Below are 14,530 nucleotides of genomic sequence, written 5' to 3'. Positions count from 1 at the left end.
GACCAATTTCTCTCTGGCATGAGCCATCCATCCAAGTGCTCTCTCAGCAAGAGCCAGGCCTTGACATCTCTGCCTGGAGACCCGGACCTGGGATGCCACCTGAGCTCCATGACTGGGGCAGAGTCTTAACTCTGTGGTGCCTGTCACCTCTGTCAGGCAGAGAATAACCGTGGCTTCACTGGCCTCCTGGAATGCTTGTGATGTTTCCAAAAACTGAGCTGACAGGAAATTCTATGAGGACATGGTGATCAACACTATGCAAAATATAAGGCTAAGCACCAGTCTCTGGTAACACCACTGAGCCACCAGGCAAGTGACCAAGAACAGAGACTATACAGTCAGACATCCTGGTCCCATACTCACACCTGGGCTGTCATCTAACTCCCTAAGCCTCAGGTGTCCCCTGGTCAAACAGGAAAGACAATAGGAACTTCCGTTTTGCTGTTTTTAGATGCTGACCGTCCACCCAGATCATTTGTTAAAAGGCTTGGTGCCCAGGCAGTACTCCTGGGAGGTGGGGAGCCTTTGGGAGATCCTGGGGTCAATGGGGCATGGCCTCAGAGGAGGTGGGGCCCTGGGAAGTCACCCTCTGGAGAGACTATTAGGTCACTGAAAGCCTCGCCTCAAGGAAGATTCTGAGGACCACAGCTTCTTCCTCTGCATCCTGGCTTGTGATGTTCATTCTTTATGCACTTCCACCATGACTGCTGTCCTTGCCAGAGGCCCAGAGCAAAGAGGCTGCCAGCACTGGGATGGGAGGCTCCAGCACTGAGGTACACACACCTTTCCTCTCCGTGAGTTCTGGCTTAGGCACTGCACAGCAGTGTTGGGAAGCCAGCAGGCGTGCAAGTTTGCAGTGAGGACAGACTGAGATGAGGGCCCACGACTGCCAACAGCGCACCTGGATATACGGGCAACCTCCCACTCATGAAAGAGTGCATGGCCAGAGGGTAGCCTGTCTACAGTGCAGCTGTCAGCTGTCACCGTCCCATGGGCCATGCTGAGATGGCCCCTGCACATCCATATGGACGCTGCAGGACCCCTCACTCATGGAAGGTTCCCCTTCAGTTCCCTCTGACTCAGGGGCAAACCCAAGAGCTGACTGACTCCTTCCCTCCATGGAAGCCGCTGACTCTTGGGGAGTAGGAGAGAAGCTCAGTCTTCACTCTGTGGGGCTGGGCTCAGCAGGTATGTGCTTCTAAGAGGAGGGGTGCCATCAGGGTGGATGGGGAAGACAGGCTGGGAAGGAGAGGGTGGGGGCACGGGCCCTCTGAAGGGGCGGCTGGGGGACCCAAGCAGCCCTCTGGCCTCTGCCCCCCCCCATCATGGCCCCTCATGTGTGTGCAGCAGAGATGAGGAAACAGTGCTGTGTGCAGCCATGGACAGCTGAGAGGTCAGGGCTCGGCTCTGATGCAATACAGGACAGGGATTCTTATCATCAGGGGCCCAGAGAGGTCAAGAGGATGGGGAGGGACACGGATCCGAGCTCAGCAGGGCTTGTGGCCCAGGAGGAAGGTCCTAGAATCACCGGGGCTCTCTGGGCCACACAGGTCTTAGACTGCACTTGGTAATAGAAGTGTCTCATCCAAAGGAAGACAGAGCATGAGCTCAGAGAGGACCTGAGAGCCTGGGCCTGTGCAAAGCCAGGGAGAAGGGCTATTCCTTCCCAGGGATGCGGGGACAGGTATGTCTGTGCCTGTGGCAATAAGTTATTTGTATGGAAAATAAAATGAGATCCCCACCTTATTCCACACACCAAAACAAAGTGCGGCTAGATTGGGATTAAATGCAAACTACTAAACTGAGAAAGAGATGCAAAGAAGCCAAGAGGGGTGGTGCATGCCTATAATCCCAATACTCAGGGAGGCTGAGGCAGGAGGATTAGAAACCCAAATCTAGCCTGGACAAGTTAGCAATTTAGGGAGACCTTGTCTCAAAATGTAGTTAATTAGTTAAAAGGGCCAGAGATGTAGCTCAGTGTGAAGGTCCTGAATTCAACCCGAAGTACACACACACACACACACACACACACGCACACACTTTCTCAAAGAATAAAAGGAATAAAGCAGCATATATTTCAGGAAAGGGTTTTCTAAACATAAAGGAAAGAAATACGCACATACAACATTTAAACCCATTTCAAAAGAATGACAGTATTAAGTGTAAAAATATCTAATTTCTAGATATTAAAAATTACTATAGTGGTAATGAAAGCAGTTGACAAACTGGAAAAATGTTTTCTGTACATGCCAGAATACAGTAGGGACCCTTTTCATATGAAGATTTGTACAGTGATCAGAAGACAATAAAGCCTCAATGGGGAAAAGCAGAAAAGAACAGCTAACCTTCAAAGCACATTATGCGCGCCCTGCACTGTCAAGGGCTGGAGATCCACCACCCCATGCGGCAGGTCCTCCCATTAGCCCTCTCCTGAGGGAGAAACTGAGGCTGAGGAGCAATCACCTGCACAAACCATTCTGCTCATCAGAATGCAGACCTGGAACCTGAGCCTGCCCTACGATACAGCCTCTCTTTGTTACATTGTGGTTCCAATCAAAAGGAAAAACTAGAAACAGTCATTTCATAGATATCTACAGGCACATAAATAGATACTCATTATATATGAGTCGGGCTGTACTGAGTATAGCACAGAGAGACTAGGACAGAATATATTCACAGAGGCTCTGTGCCCCGTGGCAGACGTGCTCAGTGTGCCCACACCTCTCTACCAGCAGCTGACCCCGCAGATCCTACCACAGGGCCCCTCCAGGGGTGCAGAGGAGGGGACAATGAGGACCCCGCAGAGGGGAGCCCTGGTGGGCATGAGAAAGTCTCCTCCTTTGGGGCCAACCCCTGTCCCTGTGTTCGGGGCTTCACTTCCCAGTGGTGGGGTTTGGCCTGCATCCTGCCCAACTTCTGGGAACTGCTGCTTATAGAAAACGCTCAAGCACAACTTCACTTGTGCCTTCTGTGTTCTTTTCGGGGGAGCTGACACCTTTTGATTTAGCAATTGCATTCTAGATATGCATTCTATGGAAACAGCCAGCAAAGTGTAAAAGGGCATAAGAGTATTTGGAGCAGCATGAAGCCTGGAAATGAACTCAGCATTAAACAGCAGGGGAGGCAGGTGACATGTCTGAAGGCCCGCATGACTAAACGAGATGTAGCTGTAGCCAGGTGATAAAAGGGCACCTAATGGCGTGGAAATACATTCTGAGTGAAAACATCCTGTGCATTTCCAGCTTTGCATGCAATAATGACTAGAAGCACTGACCCTAAACTATTAGTAGCAATTATCTTCCAGTTGTCAGATTACGGGTGGTTTTTATTTTCTTCTTTGTACTATTTTTGTATTTTTCAGATTTTCTACAATGTTCATGTGCTCTTTTCGTAATTAGAAGAAATAAATCCAGTACTACGTATTTTAAAAAAGAAAATAGGCCAGCCGCACATCTGTAATCCCAGTACTTAGGAGGCTGAGGGAGGAGGATTGCCAAAAGTTCGGGGCCAGCCTAGGCTAGAGGGAGACCCTGTCTCAAAAAAACAAAATAAACAAACAAATAAGTAAGTAACCATGGCTTACTCTGCACATGCAGTGGACCCCAGCCCTGAGAAATGGTCCCACTGGCCAAGGGTACTGCACAGCAGCAGTGACCAAAAGCTCTGTCACCATGCTATGCACATCTGTCACCAGCCCCTGGGCCATGTGTGGCCAGCACAGTGCTCCAGGTTCCAGGCTCGCTTTGGGACCCAAATGTACATACTCTGGTACATGAGTGAGGGTAGTCAGCTTGCCTAGACCAGGGCCAGATAGACCCGGGGGACATGGATCAGCCAAGCCCTCAGGAACCCAGCAGGACAGGACAGAGCAGCAGGGAAACCTTAATCCAAACTTGGGCCTTGGAGAGATCCAAATCTGATCACATGCGGATGGCTGAGTGGCTGTGTGACCTTAAGCCAGCTTTAATCTCTCTGGGCCTCAGTTTTCTCATCTCTAAAATGAGGGTAGGATTACTTATCTCTCAGATCCTAAACATTCTAATAAATTAAATGAGCACAAGTGGGCGTAGTGCTACACGCCTATAAGGCCAGCACTCAGGAGGCTGAGACAGGAGGATTGCCTTGAGTTTGAAGCCAGCCTGGACTACATCATGAGTTTGAGGCCAGCCTGAATTATACAGTGAGACTTTGTTTCGAAAAATAAAGCAAAGCAAAAAGAGCACAGAATAGAGCTCACTAAACAACAGTCAAAGTCAAAGAGCCCCGGTAGTCCCAGAACCTTGGCCTTGCCATACAGGAGGGCAGCAGTGTGGTAGAAACGGGAGAGGAGAATTCCAATGGACACGACCTGGTGCCCTTGCTCACTCCCCTGCCCCCACTCTGCTTTCCATCGGCGCTGCCCTGGGGGAGCAGAGCTACCTGCGGTGGGTCCCAGGTCCAGGCTGGACTCGTTCAGCTCTTCCTCCTCCTCCCAGAAATACTGCGGTGGCTGCAGGATGCGGGATTCCTCGCTCTCCTCGCTGGGGAAGCCCGAGCCAGGGGCGCCCAGGCCGGCCCCCAGGCCCATAGCCTCACTGGGCTCCTCCTCGTCCAGTGGCTCCAGGCCAGTGGGCAGCAGGAGGTCTAGCAGGGAGGTGGAGGTGAGGCCTTCAGGGCCCGGCTCCTCTGTCCCTGCTGCACATGCACCCAGCGACACTCCTGTGAAGACAGAAAAGCCACCATTAGAGAGGCAGGGAGGGTCAAGGCGGCCCTGGGTAGGGTGCAGCGCCTGCCACAGAAAGCCACTGCAGGGGACTTTGACGGTCACCCCTGGACCCCCAGAGGCTTCAAGGACAAAGTGTTCAGCTTCCCTGCAGCCACACACAGGGAGGATGAAGAGGATGACAGGGACAGTGAGGACCCAAGGACCTGGTTCCCAGCCCGGAAGCAGCTCTGAGTGCCCAGCCTTCACTGGCAGCTGTGCCAGGCAGGGGCACAAACAAAAGCCACCACAGGGTTCCAGGTCCCCCAGTGTCCAGCCTGGATGGAGACGTTCCCACAGCTGCCTGGAGAACGTACTTTGTGTGCTGGCCATGCAGCATCCTGAACACACTTAAAACATTGCCTGAGGTCCTGGGTCCAACCTCTCCCATGTCATGTCGGTAAGCTGACGTGGGTGTTCAGAATCTTGGATCCTCCCTTCTGCTTTGTCCAAGACATACGAACAAAACAAGTTTCTCATTCAGTATAAACAGGAAAACAGCACTCGTGACCAACCCCATGATGTAACTATGACTATCTTAGGTCTCTAGAACGAGACCCACGACCCCAGCCTCAGTCCCTTGCTAGGAAGATGGGGACACAGGAGAAAAGGACCTGCAGACCCTTACCAAGACTGGCACCCGCAGTGAGTGGGAAGAGGGTCTGGGAGTCCCCCCTGCCCCACTCTCGCTCGGTGAACAGTATGACCTGGCCCCACCATAACACAGAGCTCTGGCGATGTTCACACAATGAAAGTGAAACAGACTGGTACCGGTGCTGGGCTGAGTGCTTTGCCAGTGCTTTCTGAATGCTCATCTCTACCACCGGCTGTGCCCAGAGAGCACCAGCCCTGGCAGATGGGAGGGTGATACACACTCCCACCAGACACAGACACAACATTGGGGTGTGGGCTTGGCACCCAACACCAACACGGGACCAAGAACCAAGCCCAGACTCGAGGAGGGGCTATGGGGCGGCACTGATGGGGAAGAAGCAGCATCCTCAGGAGGATCCGCCAGAGGAGAGGACTTGGTGCCAGGGGTGCATGGCTTATACTCGGACTTCTGCAGATGAACACTGTGCCAGGGCCTTCACACCCCAGCCTTAGTGTCCTCATCTGGTGAACAGGGACAGTAGTTCCTACAGCCCCCACCCCAACCCAGGCAATGTGTATCAGCTGCTCTATGAAGAGCTCCATCAACCAGAGTGTTCTGCAAACACAAGTGTTATTACCCTATCTAAAGAACAGAAACTGGGAGTTGTGGCGCACACCTGCAATCCCAGCTACTCAGGAGGCTGAGGCAGGAGGATCACAAGTTCAAGGCCAGTCTGGGCAATTTAGAGAGACTCGTCTCAAAATAGAAAAAAATAAATAATGAGGGCTAAGGGTATAGCTCAGTGGTAAAGTGCAGCCTGGTTTCCATGTCCCATACCACTGAACCAGAAAAAAACAAAACAACCAGAAACAGGAGCAGGGGCCTGGGAAGCCCATGGCCTGGAAGACAACATCTAATGAGACAACGAGGTGACAAAAGGCTACTGTTAGTAATCAGCTGCTGCTATTCCATGTGGCTCCAGAGCGGACACTGGAGCTCCCAAGTGGGAACACAGGAAGGGAACAGCTGTGGCTGCCTCCGGATCTGACCCTGCACAAGTCCATGTCCCCATAAGGCCCTCTGCTGGCCCAGCCCTGTGCTCTGGCAAAGTGAGTCTGCAGCTACTGAGGCAGCGCTGAGGGCTGTGGGTAGGGCCTGCCATGCAGCTGGGCCTGGCCTGCAGTGTGATGGAACTGAAACTGACAGACCTGCTCCAGGAGAAAGCGGCTGCCAGCTTCTCACCATGCCTCCCCTGAACAGGTCCACGCAGCTTCCAGGGGGCCCTGGCTCCATGAAGCTCAGGCCACACTCCCGTGTCCACGTCACCCACTCAGATGGGAACTGGCGCCTCCTATGCTGTGTTCCTTAGAGCCAGGGTATTCAGAAGCCAGAGAAAGCCAGGCTCCCTTGCCTTTGAGGTTCTCCACATGGGGAGGAGTCAAGGATCCTGGATTCTGTTCAGCCCAGACCTTCCTGAGGCCCTTCCGCTCAAACTCCCTTTCCCCTCATAGGGGAACCCTGGGCTGCTCTCCTTGGGTTTGCTCGAGCCCAGATACAGTTGGGAAGAGTACTGTCCACCTCCTGGGAAGGAGCTGGGTAACCACCTTCCTAACCTTCTTCCCCAAGGCCCAGTCACCAACTTGCAGCACAGACATCTTTCCAACGTGACCTGGCCACTCCCAGCCCCAAAGGCTGAAGTCTACGTCCCTTCCTTGAATCAGAGCCACCTGTGGGAGTCACTGTAGCTGTGCGAAGGCAGGAGACACAGAACTGTGCCTCTCCAAGGCCAGACCTTGAGGGCCTTGAGTGTCTTCCTTTATCTAAAGACCTCTGGATGAGCCCACCGAAGCTGGTCTGCTTTAGGACAGGAGCCCACGGAGAGGACAGCCACGTCACATATCAGCTTGAGTGCCAGCTGAGGCTCCAATAAGAGAGGCCCAGCAGGACAAGCAGTGGGACCACAGCTAGTAACACACCTGAGGGTCCTGCTGAGACCAGTGGATCCCAGCCTGCAGGGTCAAGAGCTAAATGAATGGCTGTTCTAAACCAGGTCTTTGAAAACTTGGCTGGCATGGGTCACAGGAGGTCTTGTTAAAACAGGGTGGTAGGGCCGAGGATTTAGCTCAGTGGTTCTGCTGCCTGCCTCACAAATGCAAGGACCCGAGTTCGATCCCCGGTACCAAAAAAAAAAACAGGGTGGTAGCCAGGCATGGTGGCACACACTTGTGATCCCAGTATTCAGGAGGCTGAGGCAGGAGGATTGCTCTGAGTTCCAGGTCAGCCTGGGGTACACAGCAAGACTCTATCTCAAAAAGAGAAAACAAGGGGCCAGAGAATTACCTCAGTGGGAACACACCTGCCTTGCAAGTGCAAGGTCTTGAGTTCGATCCCCGGTACCACAAAAAAAAAAAGAGAGAGAGAAAACAACTAGCAGGGTGTGGTGGCACACACTTATAATCCCAGAACTCAGGAGGCTGAGGTAGGTAAATTGCTGCCTGTTCGAGACTGGCCTGGGTTACATAGGGAGTTCAAGGCCAGCCTGAACTACATAATGAAACCGTGTCTAAAAAAAAAAAGAAGAAAGAATGAAAACAATACCCGGAGTGGTAAGCTTTACCCCAGAGCCTTGCATCCAGTTGGTCTGTGGTAAGGGCCAAGAAGTTGCATTCTAGCAAGACCCCAGGTGACACTTCAGTCCAGGAATCACATCTGGAGAATCACTGTTTCAAGTGACTAGATTTGGGGAATCCTTTGCTACACAGATGTAGCCAGCTGATACACTGAGAAATACTAAAAATGGAGTAGGATGTGAGTGGCTAAATTCTATTCATTCAGGGCTGGGGATTTAGCTCAGTGGTTCTGCCGCCTGCCTCGCAAGTGCAAGGTCCTGAGTTAGATCCCTGGTACCAAAAAACAAAAACAATAATAAATTCTATTCATTCATTTATTCATGCATTCACCCTAGAAGCCTTCATTGAATGCTGACTTTGGACCAGGCCCATGCAAAGCCATGTAGATACAAAAATAAGAAAGCTATGATCCCTCTGCCCCCAAAAGATTCTGTTTCTAGTAGAGAGACTAGCAAGAAAACAAGTCATTATAGGATAGTGGATGTGACTCTGCTTGGGCCATGGGGACGGGGGACAGGAAGACAGATCTAACAGATAGCATGACAACAGAACTACTCACAGTGAAATGGAAAAAAAAGAAAGAGCAGAGACTGACAGTCTCCAAGTTTGGCAGAGACTGATGGTCTCAAGGCTGACAGTCTAAGGTTTGCCCCTCCTGCTAAACCCACAAGGGTCACTGTGCCCCGGAAGATGAACTGAAACACAGCTGCCTACCTCCCTATATCTTAAAGATAAACTGTAGAAACAACATTTACCTCCACCTCCCCACCCTCTGCTAAGTTCTGCTTCTGTAAATTTCTGCTTGCTCCCCGGCCCTGGCTAATGAACAAATAAATATGAGAACACATGGAAAAACAGGGCTCAGACTCTGGAAGGTGACTTTCGCTGGTCCCACTAGCTAGAGAACAAACCTGCCTTTCCCTTCAGTTCTCTGAGTACCACTCTCTTCCTTGCTCTGCCTGCCCTCCTAGTGCCATTTTAACAGCACCACACTGAATGTGCTCAGGCCGCTATGGATGAAATGAAAGAGGGCTTGAGGGAGCAACGATGCCTGGGAGGTGCAGCACCAGCTGGAACTCGGCACACACAATCAGGTACAGTAATGCTGGTCAAGGGCTACGCCTTGCTAGTGCCTCAGTCACTTCACATCCTACAGGATTGCAAAGCCTCAGGGCCCTGTGGACTTGGAGGGAGCTCTGGGGAAGTACAGTCTCCACGGGACTCTACAGGAGTTCGTAGGACTCCCTAACCCAGCTCTCCTCCACATGGTCCTCTAGAGCACTGCTGTTTAGGCTGAAATGGGCACACGGCCGGGCATGGTTGTGCACATGCCTGTCATCCCAGCACCCAGGAGGCTGAGGCAAGAGGGTTGCCGTAAGTTCAAGATTTGCCTGGGCCACATAGCAAGACCCTGTCTCAAAAAAAAAAAAAAAAAGAGAGACAGAGAAAGAGAGAGTGAGAGAGAGAGAGAGAGAGAGAGAGAGGGAGAGAGAGAGGGAGAGAGAGAAGAGAAGGGAAGAGGGGCAGGGCATCCAAACCACCTGAGGCTCCTGATTCAGTCTCCACACATGCCCACGAGCGCTGCTACTGGTCCACGTGCTGGAACTGCACTTTGAGCTGAGGAAGCTCAGAGCATCTTCTAAAATTCAAATTCGGTGCTCCTGTCCCATCCTTTTAAGTAGTAGAGGAGGCACTTCACAAACTGACTCCACTACCCCCTCCACAATCATGCCCCACTCCCACTCGGACCCTGGGCTTCTGGTTTCCGGGGCTTGACAGTCCCTTTGCCTCCTGGGTCTCACTTCCCTTCCTCCCCAGGCCCCCGACCCACCCAGCTGTCTAATTCTTCCTCCAGTCCCCGGGCTGGGCCAGGAACCCCAGCCTCTACTCTCCCACCCCAGCCTCCCACCCTCTCAGTCACAGGGAGCATGTGTCCATTGGCATGTCGCCCTGGTCAGCCTGGGCCAGCCACAGTCCCTGATACACACTAGAGGCTCCACAGCAGTCTGAGTAAATAATCCACTGCAGCCCTCTTAATTTACAGATGAAATAACTGAGGCCTTGTGGGATTAAGGTCCAACAGCTAGTTAATAGCAGAGCTGTAATTAGCTGGTTTCTTCCCATAAAAGGTCTTGCAAGTGTTCCACATGGAAGAGTGGGAAGCTCTTAGGGGCCGGCTGGGCACTCATCCTCCAGAGGATGATAAAAGAACAGAACACCTGGGACAGCATCAATATTTTGTGAGACTCACAGGCCACAGAAGGAAGCCCGTGCTGAAGGCCCCACGATGCCCTTTCCTTCTGCCCAGAGCCCTGCCTGGGACCCAGACTTGGAGTGGCGCAACCTCTCCTCTTACAGCAGACCAAGCCAGTCAGCAGCTCCTGGCACTTTCACTACCCAGAATCCCCTTCATTTATGCCTCTGCGTGGGTCTTATGTTTGGAAATATTTCCTCTATAAACTGTCCTTATTTAACAGTTATTTTCTAATTTTTAATCAGTGAATCAGAATCATTTCATCCTGCCAACCAGACAAAATGCCAATTAGGACTGAACCATGGCTTCAGTGGGCTGTGCTGTCTTACTAGGGGTAAAATCAGATGCTTGGTCACCCAGAACCCTACGGCCACTCTGACCATCTATTCTGTGTCAAGCCCTATGCCAGGCCCTGCCTGAATTTGCAGAAAGGAATAGCCAGTCTTTGCCTTCAGGGACATTTTTCAGAAACTGGAATCCAAGCTTTGTACAAGGTAACAGCTGCTACATCAGCCTACCTTGCAGATGCAGTATCCCCAGGGCTGGGGAATCCGGATGGCCAGGAACCAAAGCACAAGAACTGAATCTGCAGAACCACATTCGTGAAGTCCAGGAAGGAGAAAAAAGTGAGCTCCTGACAAATGTTGGTGAGAATTTAACAATCCATGTTTTAGAGGTTGCGAGCCAGCCACTCAGTGACAGTCTTTATCTATACGCCCCGGGATCTGGCAGGGAGGGCTGCTGGGAAAGATCGCTTCAGCCTTGTTTGACAAGGACAAACTGAATTTCCATAAGAACCCTGTCTCTTTCAGAGGGGACCATGGTGTGGTAGAGAAGGATCTACCACCACTTAGGCTCTGGGCTGGCTCCCCAGAACTGCCTGAGCCCCAGAAAGCCTCTTCCACCCTCACCAGCCAGACAAGTCTGACCACAGGAGCCCATTCACCTCTACCTCTGGGGTCAGACACTTCTCACTTACTGGCCTTCCAGCAGAGGGCTGTGCTCAGTGCATTTGTGGGATCTGTACCCCGACACTGCCAGGACTTGGGGATGGCCTCTCTTTTCTGAACCTGTGCCTGCCAGTCAGGCGGGCAACACAGGCCCCTTCTGACATCGCTCCCTTGGTCTCCTTGTCTTTCCTGATGGCCTGATAGGAATTAACAAAGACTTTGAAATCCCGCTGCAGAAAAGCAATCTGGTATTTTCTCCATCTTTCATCCCTTCTCTAGCAAACGGTTCCATTTTCTTGAAGTTGTTTTTCCCAATGATGCCTGTTTTGTCTTTATATAGACCTTGATATTTTCAACGGCCTTCACAATAGGTAATTATTTAGGTAATTAGGAGAGGATACTTCTTTTCAAACTTACACATTGTGAGGTGACACCTACCAAAATAGTAGCTGAGCCCTGACCATTCTGTGTATAATTACTTCTGCACTTAATAACTAATCTGCCTTCACGAGGACCCACCTGACTGAAGATTCAGGATTATACTCTGTGTGACTGATTTTCTTCCTCTGGCATATAGTTTTCTGTTACTTCATCACTCCCCACAGAGAGGAGGAGAGAAAAAGAAGGAACATATAAAAGATTAGGGGATCAGCCTCAAAGAAAATCTACCCAGAAAAACTCAGAAAAAGAGGCCAGGGAAACGGGCAGACATCTCGGAGGCTGAAAACCAAGGCGATCCACCATGCTTTACCGCACTTTTCCAAATCACCCCTCCAGTGTTCACCTGATCCAACTGTTTCTGATTTCTGCCATCTGCTCCACTCCCACCTTGGCCCTAATCAGCAAATTTGAAGTCCAGATCTTGCTAAACCCTCAGCAGACACCAACGTGAGAGGTGCTCAGAGGCGTCTGTCACGCAGCCCCCACAGCCTCGCGTGTCAGCCACAACAGAAACGGGCCAGCACTGTCATCCCTCCACACGTGCACATCTACATGCCTAGGTGTTTGCACACATCCAACAAACAACACTAAAGGGTCCTTTAGGGTTGCGTACCGAGGTGTGTGAGGAGATGACATGCACATGTGCCCTCCTAGCGCTCAGGTGATGTGTGGGTCACGCAGGGAGTAAACTGCAGAGAGGAAGAAGGGACAAAGCTGCCGACAGTAATTAATCTGTGTGGTCACACGAGGACATGGACAGTCAGAGGTGGGCCAGAGTCACAGGAGACTTTGCAGGCCAGTGCTGGTGTGGCCGTCGCACAACCGAAAAGGGCATTTAAGATATGCAGGGATACAAGTAAGTTTGTGTGAGTGTCTGACACCAATGCTAGTGGACATATTTTTGTCTGTGCGCACCACTTAGAGCTTTTATCCATCTGCAGTGGAGAAAATGAGTGAGGAGTCAGTCACTCAGCCATCAGAGGGCATGCGTCGGAGGCTCAGAGACCCTCCCAGTCACTTTCCCAGGCTTGTCATCAGGAGCCCCATGCCTACAGCCCCTCTATCGCTTCTCCCCCACATACAGACCCTTCACACACAAGCCTCCTCCACTCAGACCAGCCACACACAATGAGCCACAACTCTGTGGGTTAACGGCGTGGGATGTGTCTGCTGGCCAGCGTCCCCACACATGCTGCCATTCCCACGCACACACTACACTAATGTGCTATTGTCATGTGTCCCAGGAAGTGAAGTCACTCAAGGCTATCTAGTGAGCCCACTTACACGCACACACACGCACATACTCATTGTGCGCATTCCACCAGCACCCACACCTTCACACATACTCCAGCACACACCCCTGCGCTGGGAGCCCTGTCCTCGTCTGACCCACCCTTGCAGACAGCCCCCCTCCCCCACTCTGGAGCGGCTGTCTGACTCCAGGGCTGTCACCCCCCTTGTGCTTGCCCTACAACACACATACACACACACACCCCTGAATACCACAACTGCCACTGGGAAGCTGCTCAGGAAGGTCTGTCTGTCTCTTTCTATCTCACACTAACATATTATTTCCCACCTGCCCCATGCCCCAGCCTTTCCTGCACTCCCACACATCTAACACGTGTGTGCAGCTGCTGAATGGAAAGTACGCATCTGAGTCTCACACACGCATCCCTCCTGTGGCAGCTGCGTAGGAGCCCTCCAGCATGTCACTGTCACAGAGACCTCCCATCCCAGCGTGGCCCCCCTTTTTCTCACCTCCTAATAAAGTTGCCCAGCACAGTCGAGGGCACACATTCACAATGACACACACTCGCGTAAACATCCACCCCTAGCCACGCAGCTGTGTGCAGAGGCTTCCTGGCAGTTTCCCTGCCAGCCAGGTACCCCAACCACACTGCCTGCTGTGTGGTCCCGGGGGACCTTTACAAACGCGATCTCTCGGATCTCGTGGGGCTGTCACATGCACACACACACGTATGCAAACACACAGGCGCGCACACACACCCCTCTGGCCCGGCGTGGCCGCAGACAGGGGCACCTGTCACCTAGCACAGGGCCATCGGCGACGTCTGTCCCACGTGGGCATAGGGTCGCCCCCTGAAGGAGTGGGGTGAGGTGAGGCATCGGTGCGCATCTCACGCACACACATCCCAGCCCGCCACCTCCTAGGCCCCCCGCCCCCGCCGGCAGGACGCAGGGCTGCGGTGACACGCGCCACCTGCTCGGCCCCTTTGTTGGCGGCGCCGGGAGCTGTCCAGCAGACGCCGTCGCCTGCGCCCCGCGCCCCGCCACTCCGCCACCTTTGCGCCCCGCGCCCGCGCACTCACCCTCGACCAGCAGCAGCAGCAGCAGCAGCAGCAGCGGCGGCGGCGACCGCGACAGGCGCGGGCCCCGGGCGGCCCGCAGCAGCCAGCCCATGGTGCAGCCGTCGCCGCCCGCAGCCGCAGCGGCGCGGCGCCCCGAGCCCGCGTCAGGAGCGCGCAGGCGGCGGCGGCGCGCGCGCGCGCCCCGTTGGTCTGCGCGGCCGTCACTCACGCCTTGCCCCGCCCAGCCGCGTGCCGCGGGCGCGTCCTCGCCCAAACCTGGCCCTTGCGCGGGCACCGCCCCTCCGTAGCGCTCCGCCCCGCGCCCGGCTGGCCAATCTCAGGGATGGAGAAGGCCTCGGAGGCGGGGCCGAGCCGCCCGGGGTCGCGGGCTCGCACCTCGAGCGCGCGCGGGCATCCTGTGGCGCGGTCCCTGAGGCCGCGACGCGATATAGGCAAGTGCTTTTCGCCGGGCTGCGAGCCGCGCCACTAACAACCGAGGACATCATGTACCTGACCGTGGGGCGGAGGTCTGGGAGACAAAGAGTTGGCAAGGCTTCTCGGGTTCTGGTTAGGGAGGCCCCCTTGAGGCCAGCGGAAAACCCGGATG

General features: G+C 53.4%; 1 protein-coding gene across 2 annotated transcripts in view; it reads right to left on the bottom strand.

Moving 5' to 3' along the window:
* Podxl2 (podocalyxin like 2) overlaps positions 1–14,072 on the bottom strand; it is a 40,117-nt gene extending 26,045 nt beyond the window's left edge. For both annotated transcript variants that reach the window (XM_087196969.1, XM_087196970.1), the window contains exons 1-2: positions 13,945–14,072; positions 4,420–4,698 (exon numbers count right to left, since the gene is read on the bottom strand). In XM_087196969.1, the coding sequence (XP_087053095.1) occupies positions 4,420–4,698; positions 13,945–14,035 (370 nt within the window). In that variant the 5' untranslated portion in view covers positions 14,036–14,072. The remainder of the gene's footprint in view (positions 1–4,419; positions 4,699–13,944) is intronic.
* Positions 14,073–14,530: the final 458 nt, after the last annotated feature.

Source organism: Heterocephalus glaber, unplaced genomic scaffold (genome assembly GCF_053883595.1).
Source record: "Heterocephalus glaber isolate CG9 unplaced genomic scaffold, H.glaber_assembly_v1.0 deba00001645, whole genome shotgun sequence".
Lineage (NCBI taxonomy): Eukaryota > Metazoa > Chordata > Mammalia > Rodentia > Bathyergidae > Heterocephalus > Heterocephalus glaber.
This window is presented reverse-complemented; position numbering and strand designations above follow the sequence as displayed.